The 20449-nt window shown below is 37.7% G+C and overlaps 1 protein-coding gene across 1 annotated transcript; it reads left to right on the forward strand.

The window, feature by feature from the left end:
* Positions 1–2099: 2099 nt before the first annotated feature.
* On the forward strand, positions 2100–5612 carry LOC115927273 (E3 ubiquitin-protein ligase TRIM71-like). Its single transcript, XM_030992985.1, has 2 exons — positions 2100–3140; positions 4117–5612. Exons 1-2 carry the CDS (start codon positions 2505–2507, stop codon positions 5371–5373), a joined length of 1893 nt encoding a protein of 630 aa, XP_030848845.1. The 5' UTR covers positions 2100–2504; the 3' UTR covers positions 5374–5612.
* Positions 5613–20449: the final 14837 nt, after the last annotated feature.

Genomic DNA, 20449 nt, shown 5'->3' on the forward strand with positions numbered 1-20449 from the left:
GATTCCGGTTTGTTCAGCGTGGTCAAACGTTATCTGAAAGGAAAGAGATAAGAAGTAGTGTTTCACAAGGAACGGTATTAGGGACATAGTGCAAACTCTGTTTTTGATTTATATAAATAATTCGCCAACTGTTATGGATTATTTCAATTTTTATGGATTTTTTTCTTCATTTCGGGTGCTTGCCGATGATTCCAACCTACACTGTATGTCTTAAAAGTGGAATAATCATGTTTACCCCAATTTATGGAAAGATTTTCACAATGATTTATTGCTATTAGATCCACTAGAATAGTATACATTCTCAGATTGTATTGAATAATAATTTGCGAGTGTTTGTTTTGTGTGACTGCTAAAGCATGTGTGTGCTACTATGCTAACCAACTATAGGGGAACTACTCTCTCTCTCTCTAAAAAAGAGTGAATGTTCACTCTATTTTCACTACGTTTTCACTCTCCTTGGGAGTGACGTCAGTGATCACTCGATTTTTTTTTTAGAGTCATAACTGACAGTAATGAGGTTTAATGCCTCACAAAAAGGGCACTAATATATCTGATCGACACGGTTTTGATCCTGGGGCCTCACAGTTACAAGACCATTGCTGACTGAATCATGACTGTATATAAGCAGCGGGGGCCAGGGTACGGGGCCGCCCCCACAAATACAAACAACTAAGAAAATGCAAAACATTATCAACAATTCATTGTATTTTCCCCCGGTCCCCAACAGGAAAAAAAAATCCTCTGTAGGGCCATGCATTATAGTCCAAGGCATGGCCATACAGAGGATTTTTTCACACTCATAGTATTCTAAAGATAACAGATTTATACGGTTATATAATCTGGGAATATTTATATATAATTCAAATAGAAATGAACTACCAATTTTTGTTATTCAATGTTTACAAAGAATGTCAATATTCATCCTTATCCTACTCGGTCTGCCGGGCATTTTCATCTATCAAAAACAAGAACTTTGCTCTCAAATAAATCATTTGTATTTGCAGGCTCAAAACTTTGGAACTCTCTTTCAGATCCGGTTAGAGATAAACCCACATAAACAAAAAAATTATTATAGTTTTAGTAGAGGGTTCAAAAAGAATTTAATACAAAAATACATATCTCCTACAGGTTAAACTTCTCACATCTCCCCTGTTCACACACACACGCACACGCACACACACACGCACACACACTCTCACACACACACACACACACACTCTCTCTCTCTTCTTCTTCTAATTTCTGTAGTGTGCATGCAGCTTTGTTTTTGTCTTGTTTTGTTCTGTCATGTCTTGTTTTGTTTTGTACTGTCATGTCTTGTTTTATCTTGTCCTGTTATGAATTGTTTGTGTCATGTTTTGACTTACCTTATTATGTCAGTTTCTTGTCCTTTGTGTCCCGCTTTATAATTCTGTTCCTTTCGTATATTTTGATTATTTAGATACTTTAAAATGGTTCATGAAAATAATAATAATAATAATAATAATCTTTTAAAGCCCACTCCAAATTTTATTAAGTTAAACCGAAAATGATTTTTTTGTCCCAATTGGTCGTGAGCCCGGCAGCAACTGAGCAGCGCCAGATCGACGTTTACTAATACATATTTTACTGTGATTATTAAGACACTTTAAAATGATTTATGAAAATAATATTCATATTATATTTATTCTTGGGAACCTACACAAACAAGCTATGCTTTCCAGTAGGTTTCTGTTTCATTTCATAATTTTGAATTAATTTTGTCAATTATGTTCTTTAATGTGCAGACAAGTTGATATATGAAACGGAATAAAATCAATCAATCAATCATGTATCCTCAACTGAAAAAAGTGTCCCTTTACTTAGTACCAGAGCCATCTATACACAGAGTTTGGCCAACTTGGTTTCACTGGGTCACAACATGGCGCATATTCTTTTGTTTTGTGCTTGCCCAACAAAGCAGTAGTCGCCATATTGTGTCCAACTCGAACCGGGTTGGCCAAACTCTCCTAATCAATGGCACTGCTGAAAACCTAGATAAGATCGCCCTCTATAGATATAAAATGATGATGAATACCGCCATCAAGTTCAAAGGTGCTTGGTATTATATTGCATGCGCGCTCTCTGTGGGAAAACCCACTTCTATTCTTAGGATGTATAAACTGCATTAGTGGCAACCGATCTGGGAGTTTAGCATTGTATTCACATTTTGTGTTGATGTATATGCTTGAATAGAGACTCGGTATTTTCAATCAAAGTTATATGCACCTAATTGGAGTCTTGATTCGACAAAAATATATGTATTCAACGTGAGAACTTGCTACATAACAGCATGCATTGAGACGCAAATATACTACAATCTATAACGTCACGTCACTGCATATAGTTTGTGCTTGCATGAACTGATCGTTGGCTTCTAGTACACGTCAGCTGATCACACTTTTCGAGTTGTATTGACATTAATGGGATATATACGTAGAATGATCTCGTGTTTGTAATAAGTCAGAAATCCGCTATTTGTACCAATGGCTCAGCAGACTGAGAAAGAGAAAGCTCCAAGCTCTTTAGAGAACCTGACGTGTCCATTATGTCTTGATATCTTCGACGAGGCAACCATCCTGACTTCATGCGGACATACCTTCTGTCGAAAATGTCTCAAGAACTATGACCTTTCCCACCAGGATCTCGATCACATGATCTGTCCTCTCTGCAGGAAGATCACCAAGTTGTCTGCGAACCGTGTCGATGATTTCCTCACCAATGTGACTGTCAACGGACTTGTAGATAATTACCACGCCGAGTGTGGAGGAATGAACGCTGTCCTTGAGATGCGTCCAAAATGCACTGCATGCAAGTGCCATCAAGATGCTGTCTCATTCTGTAAAACGTGTAATTTCTACATGTGCACTAATTGCGACTGTAGCCATGAGCAGTTGACGTCACACTTTGAAGGTCATGAGGTTGTATCCATACAGGATATCATCAACGGGAAGGTCAGTATAAGCCATATATCCGAGAAGTGCTGCATCCACAGACAAGAGAACAAAGATATGTTTTGTGAGGATTGTAAGGTCCATGTCTGTCTCAAGTGCGTGATCGTCGGTCATCAAAATCACAACATCAAGAATCAGGCTGACTTCGAGCAGCAGTTACGTCTTAAGGTAAGTGGGCTCATTTAACAATAACTATAAGGCCTCACACAAGTTAACTCGTACAATTCAGACGAGGGAAGGTACCCCCCTCGCATGCAAGGAAAAATAAAGGAAAATTATATCGAATTCCCTGCATCAAAATAAGCTTTCAATTGCTCTGAAAAGTATTTTTCGAGCATCCTAAAATCAAACAAATATTCACCCGGTCGCTAAATTCCCTCGAGTACTGATTGATCAGGTGTTTATTGTCCGTATATTAAACCCTGTCTACAATGTATACTAGGCACCGCGACCAAAGGAGAAGATTCTCCCATCCGTCAAACTGACGGGTTCGGGCAAAAATAGGTCTCCCTCCCCTGACAAGGATTGTAAAGGCAACGTGTGTCTCAGTTTGGCATGAAAACGACAAAATCATTTAACTTAAAGGTACCATTGGCACAAGAAGCGAGAAGGGGGTGGGGCGGAGGGGGGGGGGGGGGGGGGAGGAGACACTGCAAATCCTTGATAAATGCAATGTCTTTTTTTCCCCCTTTTTTGTTACACGAAAATCATTTAAATTAAAGTAATAATGTTAATGAAAATTATCATCATCATCACCATACTTGGAAGTAGAAGTAGTAGTACCATTATTCTTCTTATCTATTGTATTGCTTTTGTTATCATTATTACCATGATGATTATAATCATTATTATCATAAAACTATCTCCATTCTGTTTATCCGTTATTACTTCTTTCATACAAGTGGACTAATCACTACGGCTGGATTCCCTTTTAAGGAAGCAGAAAAAACAACAATGAATTCAATTCCTATGTCCTCGTATGATTATGTGTGTGTGTGTGTGTGTGGGGGGGGGGGTATTACTTTTGTGAAAATTCAGGCGCTTGCAAAACCTGTATTTCATGTTCAAATCAACTCCATGTTATTAGCATACATCTCATGCCAGAAAAAATTATTTTCATTTCTCTATCATTTGTTCTGTTTAGGTGAACGACCTTGTCCAGCGATGTGCAGCTAGGAAGACAGAACTGGAGAAGAACATTCAGAATGTTGAAGTGCAACGCCAGGAAGTATACACTGCCGTGCAGAAAATACTGGACGATGTCAGTCAAGCCTACATCATCAAGGCAAAACGGCTTGAAGAAAATCATCGAAATTTCATCGAGCAAATCAGTGCAGTAAAGCAGAGTTTCGATGATGACCTCAGCGTCTTGAAATCCAAGGATCGACAGAGGATCAAGAGTATTTGTAGTTCAATATCACTGGTATCCAATGACAGACTGGGTCGTCTTGAGACAGACAGTCTGTCTGTTCATACCTTGCTCTGTGAGGAGCTGGATGCCATGCTGAAAGAGGCTACTGATCACACTTCTGCGGCAGCCATTACGAAGAAAGCACAGAAGAAGAGATTCAAGCCTGCAGCTGATACTCGTCTTGAACTCGGGATCATCTCAGAACCAGATCCCAATTTGCAAGTCATTCAGTGTGTAGATCTACGGGGACGGATGTGGGGTATGACCCCGTACTCTGATGATAGTGTAGCTATCGGATATTTTAATGCATCTGGTATAGATATAATTGATTCAGCTGGTAAACAGGTGCAGTATGCACACATACCAAGTAACACGAAATATTGTGATCTTGTGTTTCAACAAGACAGGTCGTTATGCATATCGACGGGTGATACAGAAGCACACGTATATTCTCCCAATGGATCCAGGAAATCAACCATCCACATGAGTAGCCATGGTTTTATCAGACTAAACAGAAGTTCATCAGATGAAATCCTCATCGCTAACAATGAGAAGCAAGTCTATATCTATGACCCGACTGGATCCACCCTCAAACACACTGTTCCAACAAAACACAACAATCCGAACCAGGTATCTGCCACCAGGTCGGGTTTGATCGTCACGAGTTCACATATCGTCAATCCAATCGTAGTGACGGTTTATGACAGGGATGGGAATGCTGGTAAGCTTCTACAAGCTGCAAGCGGTGTCCACCTTACGGCTGCCGTGGATGAGCAGGACAGGGTGTATGTAGCGAGTGTTGATGATAAGAATGGTAACGTAGTGATCAGGCTCTATGACCTTGATGGTCTGAACCTGAAGGAGAGAGTGGAGTTCATTGTTCTTAACCTGACGCTTAAAAATGATTGGTGTTACTTGGTTTCCCTCTCTCCAGACATGCTCGCGTTTGCTTGTTACAAGAAGTTGTATTTTATCAAAGTAACACTGTAATCCATCTCACTCTCTTTATTATAATTATTGGTGTTGTGTATACCTCTCTGCTCCAGCTCTACTCTAATATGGGCCTATAATTAACGTGTCATATCATATTGTTTAATTATGTTTTATAGTGCCTGAATACCGTTGTCATTATCCAAGCAATTCCCTCTTTTAAAATAGTATGTAAATACTTTACGTTAAATATGCATCTGCTTCTTCCATTGTGTAATCGCATCTCCTAGATATTTACTGAAAGCCAGTGTTATGATATTACATGTATAATGTACAACTTGGAAATTGGTAAGATATTGATTGACTTATTATTAGTTTTATTTCTTATGTTGTTATTCCCAAAGTATTTCGTTTAATGAGAAGCTTGAGTTCCGGGAAGAGGTGGAAAATAGTTTGTTAGCGTTATCATTGTTATTATGCAAGTGTGGAAGAACATCAGATGAAACATGCTCCCTGAAAAGCATGGCTCTTAAAATGTTCATCGAAATATGGCGTGTAACATCATAACAATCGGGACGGATTTTTATGCCACGTGTTCGTGAAGTCCCATATACATATTTCTGTGTACAGTGCTTGTAACTTTACCGAGACTGGGCTAAATTTGTTATCATTTTGATGATTCCAGAACCTTTCAGTACGCACCAATACTTATATGCTAGATGACCAACGTTTGTATTGATTACACAATTTTTCTTTCACAATGCAATCGCATGACGAGAACTCAACTTTATCTTTAATGTTTGTGCTTATATTTCTTGACTTATATATTGTGATTATTTTGTATCTTTTGGCTTTCACGGGTTATCCTGTAAAGTTATTGGTACTATAGGATTTCCCGGCCAAATTCGCGAGTTTGTCATTCAAATTCATTTGTCTTGCGTTCAAATTCGACGGTTTTAATTTTCATGTAAGGAAGTTGTTTGTCTTGTGTTTCATCATAAATTTATCACAATTTCATTATGGAGGAAGGGTACAATATTGTGACTGGGGTAGGTGTTTTCGTGTCCCCACTTTTCCGGGGTATATGAACATGTCCGTTCAGAGATGCCATATTCTTTGATTTCGCCCCTTCTTTACCTAATGTCTGACTACAAACATATGCTTTGTCCTCAAAATTAATAAATTGAATAACAGAAAAGACCCCAATAGCAAATCATGTATTTAATTGCATTTTTTAAAAGCTGTAGACGTGTGATGCATTTCTTCCCCTAACATAGTTGAATAAACATAATTCGAATACGAATGACAGGTGTTAATTTGAATGATAATTATGACGCCTCGACAAGTGACGATTAATTTGAATGCTAGTTGAGCAGTTTCTAAATTGAATGACAGATCTATGAAATCCTTCGACCAAAATCCTAAATTAAATACAAAATCGGGAAAATTGAACGATAATTGGCATGGCAAAGCTGATCTGCGCTAACTTAAATGCAAAGTAAATGAATTCGAACGACAAACTCACGAATTTGGCCGGGAAATCCTATATTATTTTGTTTAAATTTTACAATATCATTTACAATATCATTTTACTCTTCATATGAACTTGCCTAATACATCAAATTAAATTTTAAAAAATCATAGGAGAACCCTGGTGCGATATTCCAATAAAAATTCCTTCGTATTCACTTTGTACCCTGTCTGAAAAGCCATTAAATTGAAAGCTCCGGGAACTGATAATGTGACAGATTAGTCTGCTATGATGTAGAGAAGAACAATGTATCAAAACAAAATAGGCCAAGTTAAACAATCGGAAGTTCAGCTTCTTGACTTAAACATCCTAAGTACTTTATAAATATCATTATATCTTGGGAAATGTTTACTGCATTTCTGTAAGGATATATAACGTCACTTTTTGCGTATTTTAAAATTGATTTCGGCAGTTTTTCTTTCCATAATAATTGCCGCTTTAATTAAATTCAGTTTAGTTAAATTATATTAAATTGGATTCAATCATACATATAATCTGATAACCATACACAGTGGTTGTTCTGAAAACCAATCCAGACCTTCATTGTTTTCTTTTCAGTTTTTGTGTCATGATAATGTACCTACATGTACGAATCCCTCCTGACAACGTTTGGTGCATCGGTATGCGGTGACCCAATGTGATTGACCAAACCCGAGGACAATGTTAAGCTTGATTTTTTTTCTCGTATGGTCTAATAGTAACTTTGTTCGGTCAATCTTATGGGAAAATGGGGTGACTATTTTGGGACAGACTACTGGCCCTATACTGTTTTGTACACAGTTTTGTTAAGTACCTTTAAAGGGAAATCCAGCTCTGATATCAAACCACTCTAGAGAAAAGCAAAACAATCAGAGAAGTAGACTAATGAAAGTTTGAATGAAATCGGACAAAATTGAGACAGTTATGAATTGTTTAGAGTTGTAATCACTGTAAATATATGCTCTTCAAATTGGCTGAATCGGTAATGTCTCTCTGATGTAGTGGCGGACAACTTGCCCAATTTCTTCCAACAAACACAAGTACTACAAATTTTAAAAGGGAGAATGCGCTTAGGTGAAAAACGGAATTATAGTTATATTAATGTATGCACGACATTCAATCCGCCAATTTGAGATACACTTTTATACAAATGAACTTATTACAAGGTTTGGATTACCCTTTTACATATCGAAGTTCTTTCTTTGTGTGTGTGTGTGTTTTCCTCTATTGTCCATTTTTTCTTCTTAACTTTAATAGAAAACAGTTATAGAAAGTATGTATACGCTGTAAATGTAGCATCAGAATAACATGTTCATTTTATGTCTTTGTGGCAGATCTAGATTATACTTGTCTCATGTGATATTGACATCCGTAAACTTAGTATTCTTTTGTTATTACTGCAAGCCTACCCAAAATAAAATCACAAGAATGGAAAATTGTCTGAGCATGAAAAGGACTGATTTAATTTGTTTAATCGTTAATGAGGTGATAAAAGAAATCATTAAATGAAGCGCAAACTGACGTAGAATTTGGCAATAGTGTCCATACGCTGTAAGATCTCTCCTCATGTTTCTTAGCATTTCATGCTACTCACACCGTATGGACAGCAAGATGTCATCTTAGTTAGGTGTCCATACGCTGTAAAATCTCCCACCATGTTTCTTAGCATGTCATGCTTTCTCACACTGTATGGACAGCAAGATGTCATCTTAGATAGGTGTCCATACGCTGTAAAATCTCCCACCATGTTTCTTTGCATGTCATGCTTTCTCACACTGTATGGACAGCAAGATGTCATCTTAGGTGTCCATACGCTGTTTGATCTCTTTCCATGTGTATTAGCATGTTATGCTTTCTCACATTGTATGGACAGCAACTTGTCATCTTAGTTAGGTGTCCATACGCTGTAAGATCTCTCACCATGTTTCTTAGCATGTCATGCTATCTCACACTGTATGGACAGCAACATGTCATCTTAGTTAGGTGTCCATACGCTGTAAGATCTCTCGCCATGTTTCTTAACATGTCATGCTTTCTCATACTGTATGGACAGCAAGATGTCATCTTAGTTAGGTGTCCATACGCTGTAAGATCTCTCGCCGTGTTTCTTAGCATGTTATGCTTTCTCACACTGTATGGACAGCAAGATGTCATCTCAGTAAGGTGTTGATACGCTGTAAGATCTCTCACCATGTTACTTAGCAGGTTATGCTATCTCACGCTGTACGGACAGCAAGATGTCATCTCAGTAAGGTGTTCATACGCTGTAAGATCTCTCACCATGTTTCTTAGCATGTTATGCTCTCTCACATTGTATGGAAAGCAAGATGTCATCGCAGTTAGGTGTCCATACACTGTAAGATCTCTCACCATGTTTCTTATCATGTTAAGCTTTCTCACTCTGTACGGACATCAAGATGTCATCTTAGTTAGGTGTCCATACGCTTTAAGATCTCTCACCATGTTTCTTAGCATGTCATGCTTTCTCACTCTGTACGGACAGCAAGATGTCATCGCAGTTAGGTGTCCATACGCTTTAAGATCCCACCATGTTTCTTAGCATGTCATGTTATCTCACACTGTATGAACAACAAGATGACATCGCAGTTAGGTGTCCATACGCCGTTACATCAAAGCACATGTTTTTCAGATGATCTCTTCCTCCTCTCTATTTCTCTATTCATTCTCAGAATTAAATTGATTCTGTCTGTTACTTTTCCTTTTTTTCTTCTCTTGCATGCTCTTTTCTTTTGTCTTTCTTGCGAATTATCACTCATCGTCTCGATCATTGACTATTGTAATTCCTTTCCTCTTCTCTCTCTCTCTCCTCTCTCCCTCTCTCTCTCTCTCTCCCTCATACCCACCTTCTTCCTATATAAATATGCTACACATGAAGAAAAAACTACGTTTTACCAATATAGACAGGTCAATTAAGTAACATTCAAGCATTGATAAAAACAAATGTACATACTAATATCCTGTTTTTGCAGTTAAGCTGTATATGACTTTAAATGGAAATTAGTATTGCTTTATCTGTTAAAAAAAATAAACGAGTAGGCCTAATACATTTAAAAAGATATGATACTACACTACATAACTCATAAATATGTAACATCTCAGTCGCACGGACGAGAGCAACACAAGACCGACACCTCACCTCATACAATAAATACACTTTACGCCGAATGTCAAAAAACAGATCGGTGTAGAGTCGGTTTGATCTCGTGGCATCATTGATTAATTACTGGCTCTACAGAGAATACAAATGAGCAATTGAGCTCCTATTAATTAACCAACATACAAACCAATTGTGGTATCTAATTCTTCCTTAACATATTCCGATCGTAACTTAATTCATAAGAAAATGGATATTGCACTTCTCAATTAGGCTGATTGCCATTCAAGTAAAATACAGCTAAACACATTTTAAATACCAGTACACGTGAAAGACTCCATGCATGGCTGATTGTCAATGAAACGGAGTTAGGTCTTTTGTCAATACTGCTTGTTGCTACGGCAGGCAGCCAGTGAAAACGAACTTTTAAAATCAAATTATGGAAATGCAAGCATCAATTTAAACAAACAGAACTTCGTTATTCCTTTCTCATTTTTCGTGATTGCGGTGTCATATGAAAGAGCAGAAAATGAACTTTCTAGAAATATTATTTTGTTCGAAATTCAGATACCGCCACCAAATGACTTTTTGGTTTCCTTCCTTCAAATTGCTGTTAATCACTCACGCGTGAAATATGCATTATATGACTTGTATACAATGAAAGCTTTACAAATATGTGTCATTTATTAATTATAATTGTGATTAAGTTATGATATAATGTAATTCCCTATTGTATGTTACAAGATGCTTTGTATTCCTATACAAATGAAGATTAGGTTGTGTCACTATGAACATGACGGAAAAAGAAAGAGGACAAAATATACAGTTCCTCATTCTACCCTCAACAATTGCTGTGGTAGACAAAGCAACATCCTTCACTGCTATTATGTAAACATGTGTAGAACAGGTGTCACATGCATATTCACCTGTTCTACACATTTTTACATAATAACAGTGAAGGGATGTTCCTTTGTCTACCACAGCAATTGTTGAGGGTAGAATAAGGAACTGTATATTTGTCCTCTTTCGTTGTCCGTCATATTCATAGTGTGTACGCATGTACATTACACGTACGTACAGAGTGAATGGTTTAGCCACTGACCGTTTTCGCTTCGAGCTACATGGCCGCTTTAGTTTTTTAGTTTTTTATATAATGATATATCTTGTTTGGTTCTATCTGGAATGTATTGAAAATGATCGAATATAAAGATATGATGATGTTCTTTGTTGTGTCGGTTTGGTAGGCCATTTCATTCATTTGCCCTTTTTGTATTTTTAGGAGACACACTTTTCTCTGTTAAAGATTACATCTAATTTTTCGATAGGAAGACGTGTTGTTTCCTCTTTATACAGGATAATTGTTTTCCATCTTGAAATCGTTTCATGATGTCTTACTGATCTACTTTCTGCCTGTATCGCGCGCGGTCTTGTGCTCGTAGCTAAAGTTCGGTGCTCCCCAAGGTAATTATAATGTGTCATTGTTATGTTTGTATAGTATAGCAAAGGTCGTAATATCAATAGGAAACGATGTATTTCCGTTTGAGTTTGCGAATTAGGAAATAAGTTCAAAGGTGCTTAACATCGGCTGCGCGCCCACTCTCTGTGGGAAAACCACTTCTATTCATAGATCTAGGATGCACAAATTGCATTATATTAACAGACGATCTACTGTTAGTTTATGCATTGTAGTTACATTTGTATTGATGTATACACTTGAATAGAGACTCAGTATTTTCAATCTAAGTAATTCGCTCCTCTTTCGTCACATATTTGTAATCAGCGTGAGAACTTGGTACAGAACTGCATGCATGCAGTTACGCAATCTACTACTATAATCTACTACGTCACTGCATTACATATGCAATGAAGTTTGTGCTTGCAGCAGCTAACTGTTGGCTTCTAGTTCAAGTTGGACATTGGATATATGCGTAGAATGAGCTCGTGTTTGTAATAAGTCAGAAATCCGATATTTTGTACCAATGGCTCAGCAGACTGAGAAAGAGAAAGCTCCAAGCTCTTTAGAGAACCTTACATGTCCACTATGTCTTGATATCTTCGACGAGGCAACCATCCTGAATTCATGCGGACACACCTTCTGTCGGAAATGTCTCAAGAACTAGACCTTTCCCACCAGGATCTCGATCACATGATCTGTCCTCTCTGCAGGAAGATCACAAAGTTGTCTGTAAACCGTGTCGATGATTTCCTCACCAATGAGACTGTCAACGGACTTGTAGACAATTACCACACCGAGTGTGGAGGGATGAATGCTGTCCTTGAGATGCGTCCACAATGCACTGCTTCTAAGTTTCATCAAGAATCAAATGCTGTATCATTCTGTAGAACGTGTAATAATTACTTGTGCACTAATTGCGACTGCAGTCATGAGCTAATGACATCAGTCTTTGAAGGTCATGAGATTGTATCCATACAGGATATCATCGACGGGAAGGTCAGCATTGGTCATCTATCCGAGAAGTGCTCCATCCACAAACAAGAGAACAAAGATATGTTTTGTGAGGATTGTAAGGTCCATGTCTGTCTCAAGTGCGTGATCGTCGGTCATCAAAATCACAACATCAATAATCAGGCTGACTTCGAGCAGCAGTTACGTCTTAAGGTAAGTGGGTTCATTTGACAAAAACTATAAGGCCTGACACAAGTTTACTCATACGATTCAGATAAGGGAAGGTACCATTAGGCGCTGGAAGTCGGAGGGGTAGGGCAGAGGGCGTTGATGTCTCTGCATTATTCAAGTGGGGGGAAATTGAATGAAGGTAAGCCCGGCCCCCCCCCCACTCAGTGTTATTTAGGGTACGCATATGCGTGTTCCAACCGACCCCCCCTTTTCAGCAAAAGTCCGGTGTGTAAAGTCAATACGGCTCGACCTTTTTCTTTTGTATACGATTCTTTTTCAGCACCCCCCCCCCCCTTTTCAGCAAAAGTCCGGTGTGTAAAGTCAATACGGGTCGACCTTTTTCTTTTGTTACGAAAAGGACATTTTGGCAACACGCATGCGGTCATTTCGAAACCTGAGTGGGGGGGGGGGGGGGCGGGAAGGTAAGTAGGTTTATTTTACCGAGGCTATAAAGGCCTGACAAGTTTACTCATACAATTCAGACGAGGGAAGGTACCCCCTTCGCATGCAAGGAAAAATAAAGGAAAATTATATCGAATTCCCTGCATCAAAATAAGCTTTCAATTGCTCTGAAAAGTATTTTTCGAGCATCCTAAAATCAAACAAATATTCACGCGGTCGCTAAATTCCTGCGATTATTGATTGATCAGGTAATTTATTGTAAGTATATAAACCCTGTCTACAATGTATACTATAGGCACCGCAACCAAATGAGAAGATTCTCCCATCCGTCAAACTGACGTGTTTGGGCAAAAATAGGTCTCCCTCTCTCTGCTCTGACAAGGAATGTAAAGTCAACGTGTGTCTCAGTTTGGCATGAAAACGACAAAATCATTCAACTTTAAGGTACCATTTGCTTAAGAAGCCTGAAGGGGGTGGGGGCGGAGGGGACAAGTTGGGGGGGGGGGTGGCCTCGCAAGGAATTACAAAATATATGTAACAGAATTAGCAAAAGGTTATTGCTCAATCAGCAGATAAGTATTCTCAAGTGCGAAGTTTAACCATTCCTAAACCTAACTTTTATCAGTTATTGCTCGTTACCCAGACCTACCCTTCCTTACAAAATATATAAAGATTGTAAGCCTCTGTTTATACAATAGAAATCGTCTCCTAGAAGTACCAAAAGAGAGATTTTTTCCCTCCTCCCCTGCCAGAGAAATACAAAAATTGACATCATTAACCATAGAAAAGAGGTTCTAAAAAAACAAAGTGTCACCATCTAAATTAAAGAATTCTCATTATCTTCCCGAATCGTCAAGGCGAGGAGGCTGATAATTCCTCCCCTTTCTCCCCTTTACAAGACATAATTTCTCCGTATATCGATTAGATTTCAGTAATTTTGTAAAGATACAGAATTGCAATATGTAATGATCTGGCTTAACATGGGTTCAGTAATCCACATTGACTCCATTAAAGGGCGAGTCCACTCTAAAAAATAACTTACTTTTAATAAAAGCAGAAAAATCAGACAAACCAATCAAAAAATGTTGGATCAAAATCAGATAACTAATACAAAATTTACACTTTTAAATTTCGCTTCACTCACTCGCGTAATAGTAGACTTTCTGTCGATTTCTTTATGATCCTAAATACTATAGAAACACTTTTGCGTCAGGTATGTTATGTTATTATTCAAATATGAATTTTAAATATGCTTCAATTGCAAATCTTTGAGAAATGCAATGTTTTTTTTTTCTTTTGTTACACGAAAATCATTCAGATAAAAGTAATGATGTTAATGAAAATTATCATCATCATCATCATCATCATCACCACCACCATCACCATACTTGAAAGTAGTAGTACCATTTAGTAGCGCCATTATTCTTCTTATTATCTATATATTGCTTGTGTTATCATTATTATCATGATGATGATTATACTCATTATTATCATTAAACTATTATTATTTGGCCTATCTCCATTCTGTAATATCTGATATTACTGCTTTCATAGAAATGGACTAATTACAAGGGCTGGATCCCTTTTAAAGAAAGCAGAAAAACAACAATGTATTCAATTCCTCTGTCCTCGAATGATTATGTGGGGGTCGGGGGGGGGTATTACTTTTGTGAAAATCCTGGCGCTTGCCTTATTCGTATTTCATATTCAAATCAACTCCATGTTATTAGCATACATCTCATGCCAAAAAATGTTCTTTTCATTTCTCTACCATTTGTTTTGTTTAGGTGAAGGACCTTGTCCAGCGATGTGCCGCTAAGAAGACAGAACTTGAGAAGAACATTCAGAATGTTGAAGTACAATGCCATGAAGTATACACTGCCGTGCAGAAACTACTGGAAGATGTCGGTCAAGCCTACAGCATCAAGGCAAAAGAGCTTGAAGAAAACCATCGAAATCTCATCGAGCATATCAATGCGGTAAAGCAGAGTTTCGATGATGACCTCAGCGTCTTGAAATCCAAGGATCGACAGAGGATCAAGAGTATTTGTAGTTCAATATCACTGGTATCTAATGACAGACTGGGTCGCCTTGAGACAGACAGTCTGTCTGCTCATACCTTGCTCTGTGAGGAGCTGGATGCCATGCTGAAGGAGGCTACTGATCACACTTCTGCGGCATCCATTACGAAGAAAGCACAGGAGAAGAGGTTTAAGCCTGCAGATGATAATCGTCTTGACCTCGGGAGCATCTCAGAACCAGATCCCAAGTTGCAAGTCATTCAGTGTGTAGATCTACGGGGAATAATGTGGGGTATGACCCAATACTCTGAGGACAGTGTAGCTATCGGATATGGGCACACACGTACTGGTATAGATATCATTGATTCAGCTGGTAAACAAGAGCAGTATGCAAACATACCAAGTAACATTAAGTGTTGTGATCTGGTGTTTCAACAAGACAGGTCGTTATGCATATCAACGAGTCACAAAGAAGCACACCGATATTCTCCCAATGGATCTAGGAAATCAACCATCCGCGTGAAAGACAATACTTCGTATTCTCTAAATCTAAACAGAAGTCCATCAGATGAGATCCTCATCGCTTGCTGTGAAAAGCCTATTTATATCTATGACCCAACTGGATCCACTCTCAAGCAAACTGTTCCAACAAAACACAACGTGACGAGGCAGATATCTGCCACCAGGTCGGCTTTGCTCGTCACGAGTTCATGTAATTCCTCCAATCCAAGCGTGGTGACGGTCTTTGACAGGGATGGTAATGCTGGTAAGTCTCTAAAATCTCCAAGCGCTGTCCGCCTGTATGCTGCCGTGGATGAGCAAGACAGGGTGTATGTAGCGAGTGCTGATGAAGAGAATGATAACGTGGTGATCAGGCTCTATGACCTTGATGGTCTGAACCTGAAGGAGATAGTTGAGTTCAACGTTCTTGATATGACGCTTGTTTATGATTGGTGTTACTTGGTTTCCCTCTCTCCAGACATGCTCGCGTTTGCTTGTGGCAAAAAGTTGTATTTTATCAAAGTACCACTATAATCCATACATTCTTCATTACCATTATTGTTGGTGTGTATACCTCTCTGCTCCAGCTCTACTCTAATATGGGCCTATAATGTGTCATATTATATTGTTTATTATGTGATAACTAACCAAAATGAGACGATGCCTCTTCTCTCTATAGACGTTAATTGTCTGAATACCGTTGTCATTATACAATATAATTATAACTTTCTTCTCTTGAAATAGTATGTAAATACTGTACGTAAACTATGCATGTATAGGCCTACTTCTTTCGTTGTGTAATCGTTTCTGCTAGACATTTACTGAAAGCCAGTGATACGATTCATAATGTACAACTTAGAAATTGGTAAGATATTGATTTATTTCTTATTAACGTTATTTCTCTCATGTTGTTATTCCCAAAGTATTTTTGTGTATGTTTGTGCTTATATTTCTTGACTTTCATTGTGATTATTTGTTATCTTTGTAGCTTTCACGGGTCATCCTGTAAACTTAATAGTATTATTATTTTGTTTTCATTTTATAACAATGTATCATCTTACTCTTGGCATGGATGTTACATTTAACTTGCCTAATATATCAAATTGAATTTGTTTAACAGTCGAAAGTTCTATTTCTTGTCTAAACATCCTAAGAAATGTAAAAATATTATGATATCTTTGTAATCGTTTACTGCATTTCTGTTATAATTGGTAATGTCACTTTTTGCATATTTCATGTGAATTCTGCAGTATTCTATTTTTCTTAAAAATTATCGCTTCAATTCAATTCAGTTTAGTTAAAGGTATTGCAAAGTTTTGGTATGGGGTAATGAATTTGGTTCAAATTAAAATATCGGAAGCATATATGCGTTCCTACAATATACATTGATCGTTATCGCGGTTGAAATCGAGTCTTAAGTTATGAAATTATAAATAATAAACTCTTTATGTTGTATAGCTCCCTCTCAAGGTCAAGATATTAATTTAGCTATGAAACTTACGAGCATTTATTTTGTCTTTGTGAGAAAGTAAAACCAATTTGGGAAGAGTGTGGGAGTTTATTTAATTTAGTAGAGATTACAAATATAAATTGGAAAGGTATCCATGTAGGGATAGTTGAGTTTAACATAGGGAAGGAACAGTTATTAAATCATATCATAATTTTGATAAAATATATGATATTTATAGATAGTAAAAATAGACAAAAACCACCAACTTATTTGGAGATTAAGAAAAGATTATTAGAAAATAGAAAGGAGGAGAAGAAATTAGCTGGGGACCGAGGTACACTCACATATCATTTTAGAAAGTGGGACAATTTAGAATAGCTTCGTGCAGAATAAATAAAATAAGGAAGGCGAATAGAAGCAATGAAATAGACATGGCTGATATAATGGTCGAGATTCCCACAACATGTAGGCATGTTTTAAGTGGGTGTTTGTGTGGGTGTCTGTGCACGTGTGTGTATGTGTGTATGTAAGTATTTCTTTTTCTCTTTTTTTTTTCTTCTCTTAAATGTCTTTTTATGTTCATGCCTTCTTCATGCATGCATGTTTCATGCTTTATTTGATGTAAATAGTACAAGTTCATTTGTATTATTTAGATGTGAATGTAAAATCATATTCTATATAATAATATTAACATGCAGATTATTTTATGTATTGATTTTGTTATTGTTTGTGAAAAGCAATGGAGAAAATAAAATATCATTGAAAAAAAAAGAAAAAAAAGTTTCTCAACTAAAATCGACCGATTAGCTATTCCCGTTTGGAAATTATATATCCCAACTACATATTCTGAGATTTTCATGGTCGCAGCTACCATTGTACGGCCATAGGCGCTATTTAAAATTTATCAAAATTTACCGGGAGCACCGGTAATTTTTTATATTCAATTTTTCTCGAAAACAGAAGTGTTTTAGGGGCTATTTTTTGTTAGTGCTTATAATACATCCACAGCGGCATCCGAATATATCAAAATTTTAAAGATTCACTATCCACCCAATTTTCAAATTTTCCAAAACTTTGTATTACCTTTAAATTAGATTAAATTGAATTCAATCATACGAGATATTCTGATAACCACACACGGTGGTTGGTCTGGGAACCAATCCCGATCTTATGTTTCTTTTCTTATTGTTGTGTCACGTTAATAACAAATCCCTCCTGGTAACGTTTGGTGCATGGGTTTGCGGTGACCCAATGTGATTGACCAAACCCGAGGACAATGTTAAGCTTGATTTTTTGTCTCGTTTGCATGGTCTAAGTAACTTTGTTCGGTCAATTTTTATGGGAAAAATGGGGCGACTATTTCGGGACAGACTACTGGCCCCTGTATTGTTTTCTACAAAGTGTTGTTTAGTACCTATAAGGGGAAATCCAGCCTTGATATCAAAAGACTCTAGAAAAAAGCAGAAAAAAACCCAGAAAAGTAGACTGCTAACAGCTTTAGGGAAATCGGACAAAATTGAGAAAGTTATAAAGTCTAAAAGGAGTAATCACTACAAATATAGGCTGTCGAAATTGGTTGAATCGGAATTGTCTCAGTGATGTAGTGGCAGAAATCTTTTTCATTTCTTCCAACAAACAAAATAACAAAAACTTCAAAAGGGAGAAGGTGCTTAGACGAAACACGGAATATGATATTTTTTGTGCATGACAAATGGGTGAGTTATCCGTCGCTACGTTACAATGCAATGACCAATCTGCCAATTTGAGATACGCTTTCATACGTAGTAATGACCTTATTACAAAGGTTGCATTGCCCTTTTTTGTATTTTCCTGTGTTGTTCTCTTGTTTTCTTAACTAAGAAAGTATGTATAAGTTGTACTTGTAGCCTATATGTTACAAGAACATGTTCATTTTTCTTTGTATAAACACAGTATTATTGACGGACACTGGATATATTTGTGGCGGATATATATTATAGACTCGTGTGATATTGACATCTGGAAACCAATTTTTGTTGTTGTTATTACTGCATGCCTACCCAAATAAAAATCACAAGAGTGAAACATTTTCTGAGCATAAAAACGACTGATTTAATTTGTTTAATCGTTAATGAGGTGATAAAAGAAATCTCTAGATGAAGCGCAAGCTGACGTAGAATTTGGTAATATTGATCCTTCCTAGGTTACATTTTGATCACATGTTGCTGTCCATACGCTGTTTGATCTCTTCCATGTTTCTTAGCATGTCATGTTATCTCACACTGTATGGACAGCAAGATGTCATTTCAGTTAGGTGTCCATACGCTGTAAGATCTCTCACCATGTTTCTCAGTATGCCATGTTATCTCACACTGTATGGACAGCAAGATCTCATCTCAGTTAGGTGTCCGTACGCTGTAAGATCTCTCACCGTGTTTCTCAGTATGCCATGCTATCTCATACTGTATGGACAGCAAGATGTCATCTCAGTTAGGTGTCAATACGCTGTAAGATCTCTCACCATGTTTCTTAGCATGTTATGCTATCTCACACTGTATGGACAGCAAGATCTCATCGCAGTTAGGTGTCCATACGCTGTAAGATCTCTCACCATGTTTCTTAGCATGTTATGCTATATCACACTGTATGGACCGCAAGATATCATCTCAGTTAGGTGTCAATACGCTGTAAGATCTCTCACCATGTTTCTTAGCATGTCATGCTATCTCACACTGTATGGACAGCAAGGTGTCATCTCAGTTAGGTGTCCATACGCTGTAAGATCTCTCACCATGTTTCTCAGCATGTCATGTTATCTCACACTGTATGGACAGCAAGATGTTATCTCAGTTAGGTGTCCATACGCTGTAAGATCTCTCTTCATGTTTCTTAGCATGTCATGTTATCTCACACTGTATGGACCGCAAGGTGTCATCTCAGTTAGGTGTCAATACGCTGTAAGATCTCTCATCATGTTTCTTAGCATGTCATGCTATCTCACACTGTATGGACCGCAAGATGTCATCTCAGTTAGGTGTCCATACGCTGTAAGATCTCTCACCATGTTTCTTATCATGTTATGCTATATCACACTGTATGGACAGCAAGATGTCATCTCAGAAAGGTGTCCATACGCTGTAAGATCTCTCACCATGTTTCTTAGCATGTCATGCTATCTCACACTGTATGGACAGCAAGATATCATCTCAGAAAGGTGTCCATACGCTGTAAGATCTCTCACCATGTTTCTTAACATGTCAGGCTATCTCACTCTGCATGTACGGACAGCAAGATGTCATCTCAGTTAGGTGTCCATACGCTGTAAGATCTCTCACCATGTTTCTTAGTATGTCATGCTATCTCACACTGTATGGACCGCAATGTGTCATCTTAGTTAGGTGTCCGTACGCTGTAAGAACTCTCACCATGTTTCTTAGCATGTCATGCTATATCACACTGTATGGACAGCAAGATGTCATCTCAGTTAGGTGTCCATACGCTGTAAGATCTCTCACCATGT

This window comes from Strongylocentrotus purpuratus, unplaced genomic scaffold, assembly GCF_000002235.5.
Source record: "Strongylocentrotus purpuratus isolate Spur 01 unplaced genomic scaffold, Spur_5.0 spur5_scaffold_20, whole genome shotgun sequence".
Taxonomy (NCBI): domain Eukaryota; kingdom Metazoa; phylum Echinodermata; class Echinoidea; order Camarodonta; family Strongylocentrotidae; genus Strongylocentrotus; species Strongylocentrotus purpuratus.

Bases quoted from the DNA above. Each gene is read 5' to 3' on its own strand.
- LOC115927273 (XM_030992985.1), top strand. From the start codon at position 2,505: ATGGCTCAGCAGACTGAGAAAGAGAAAGCTCCAAGCTCTTTAGAGAAC. The intron at 3,141-4,116 runs GTAAGTGGGCTC...TGTTCTGTTTAG, and splicing joins AGCAGCAGTTACGTCTTAAG to GTGAACGACCTTGTCCAGCG.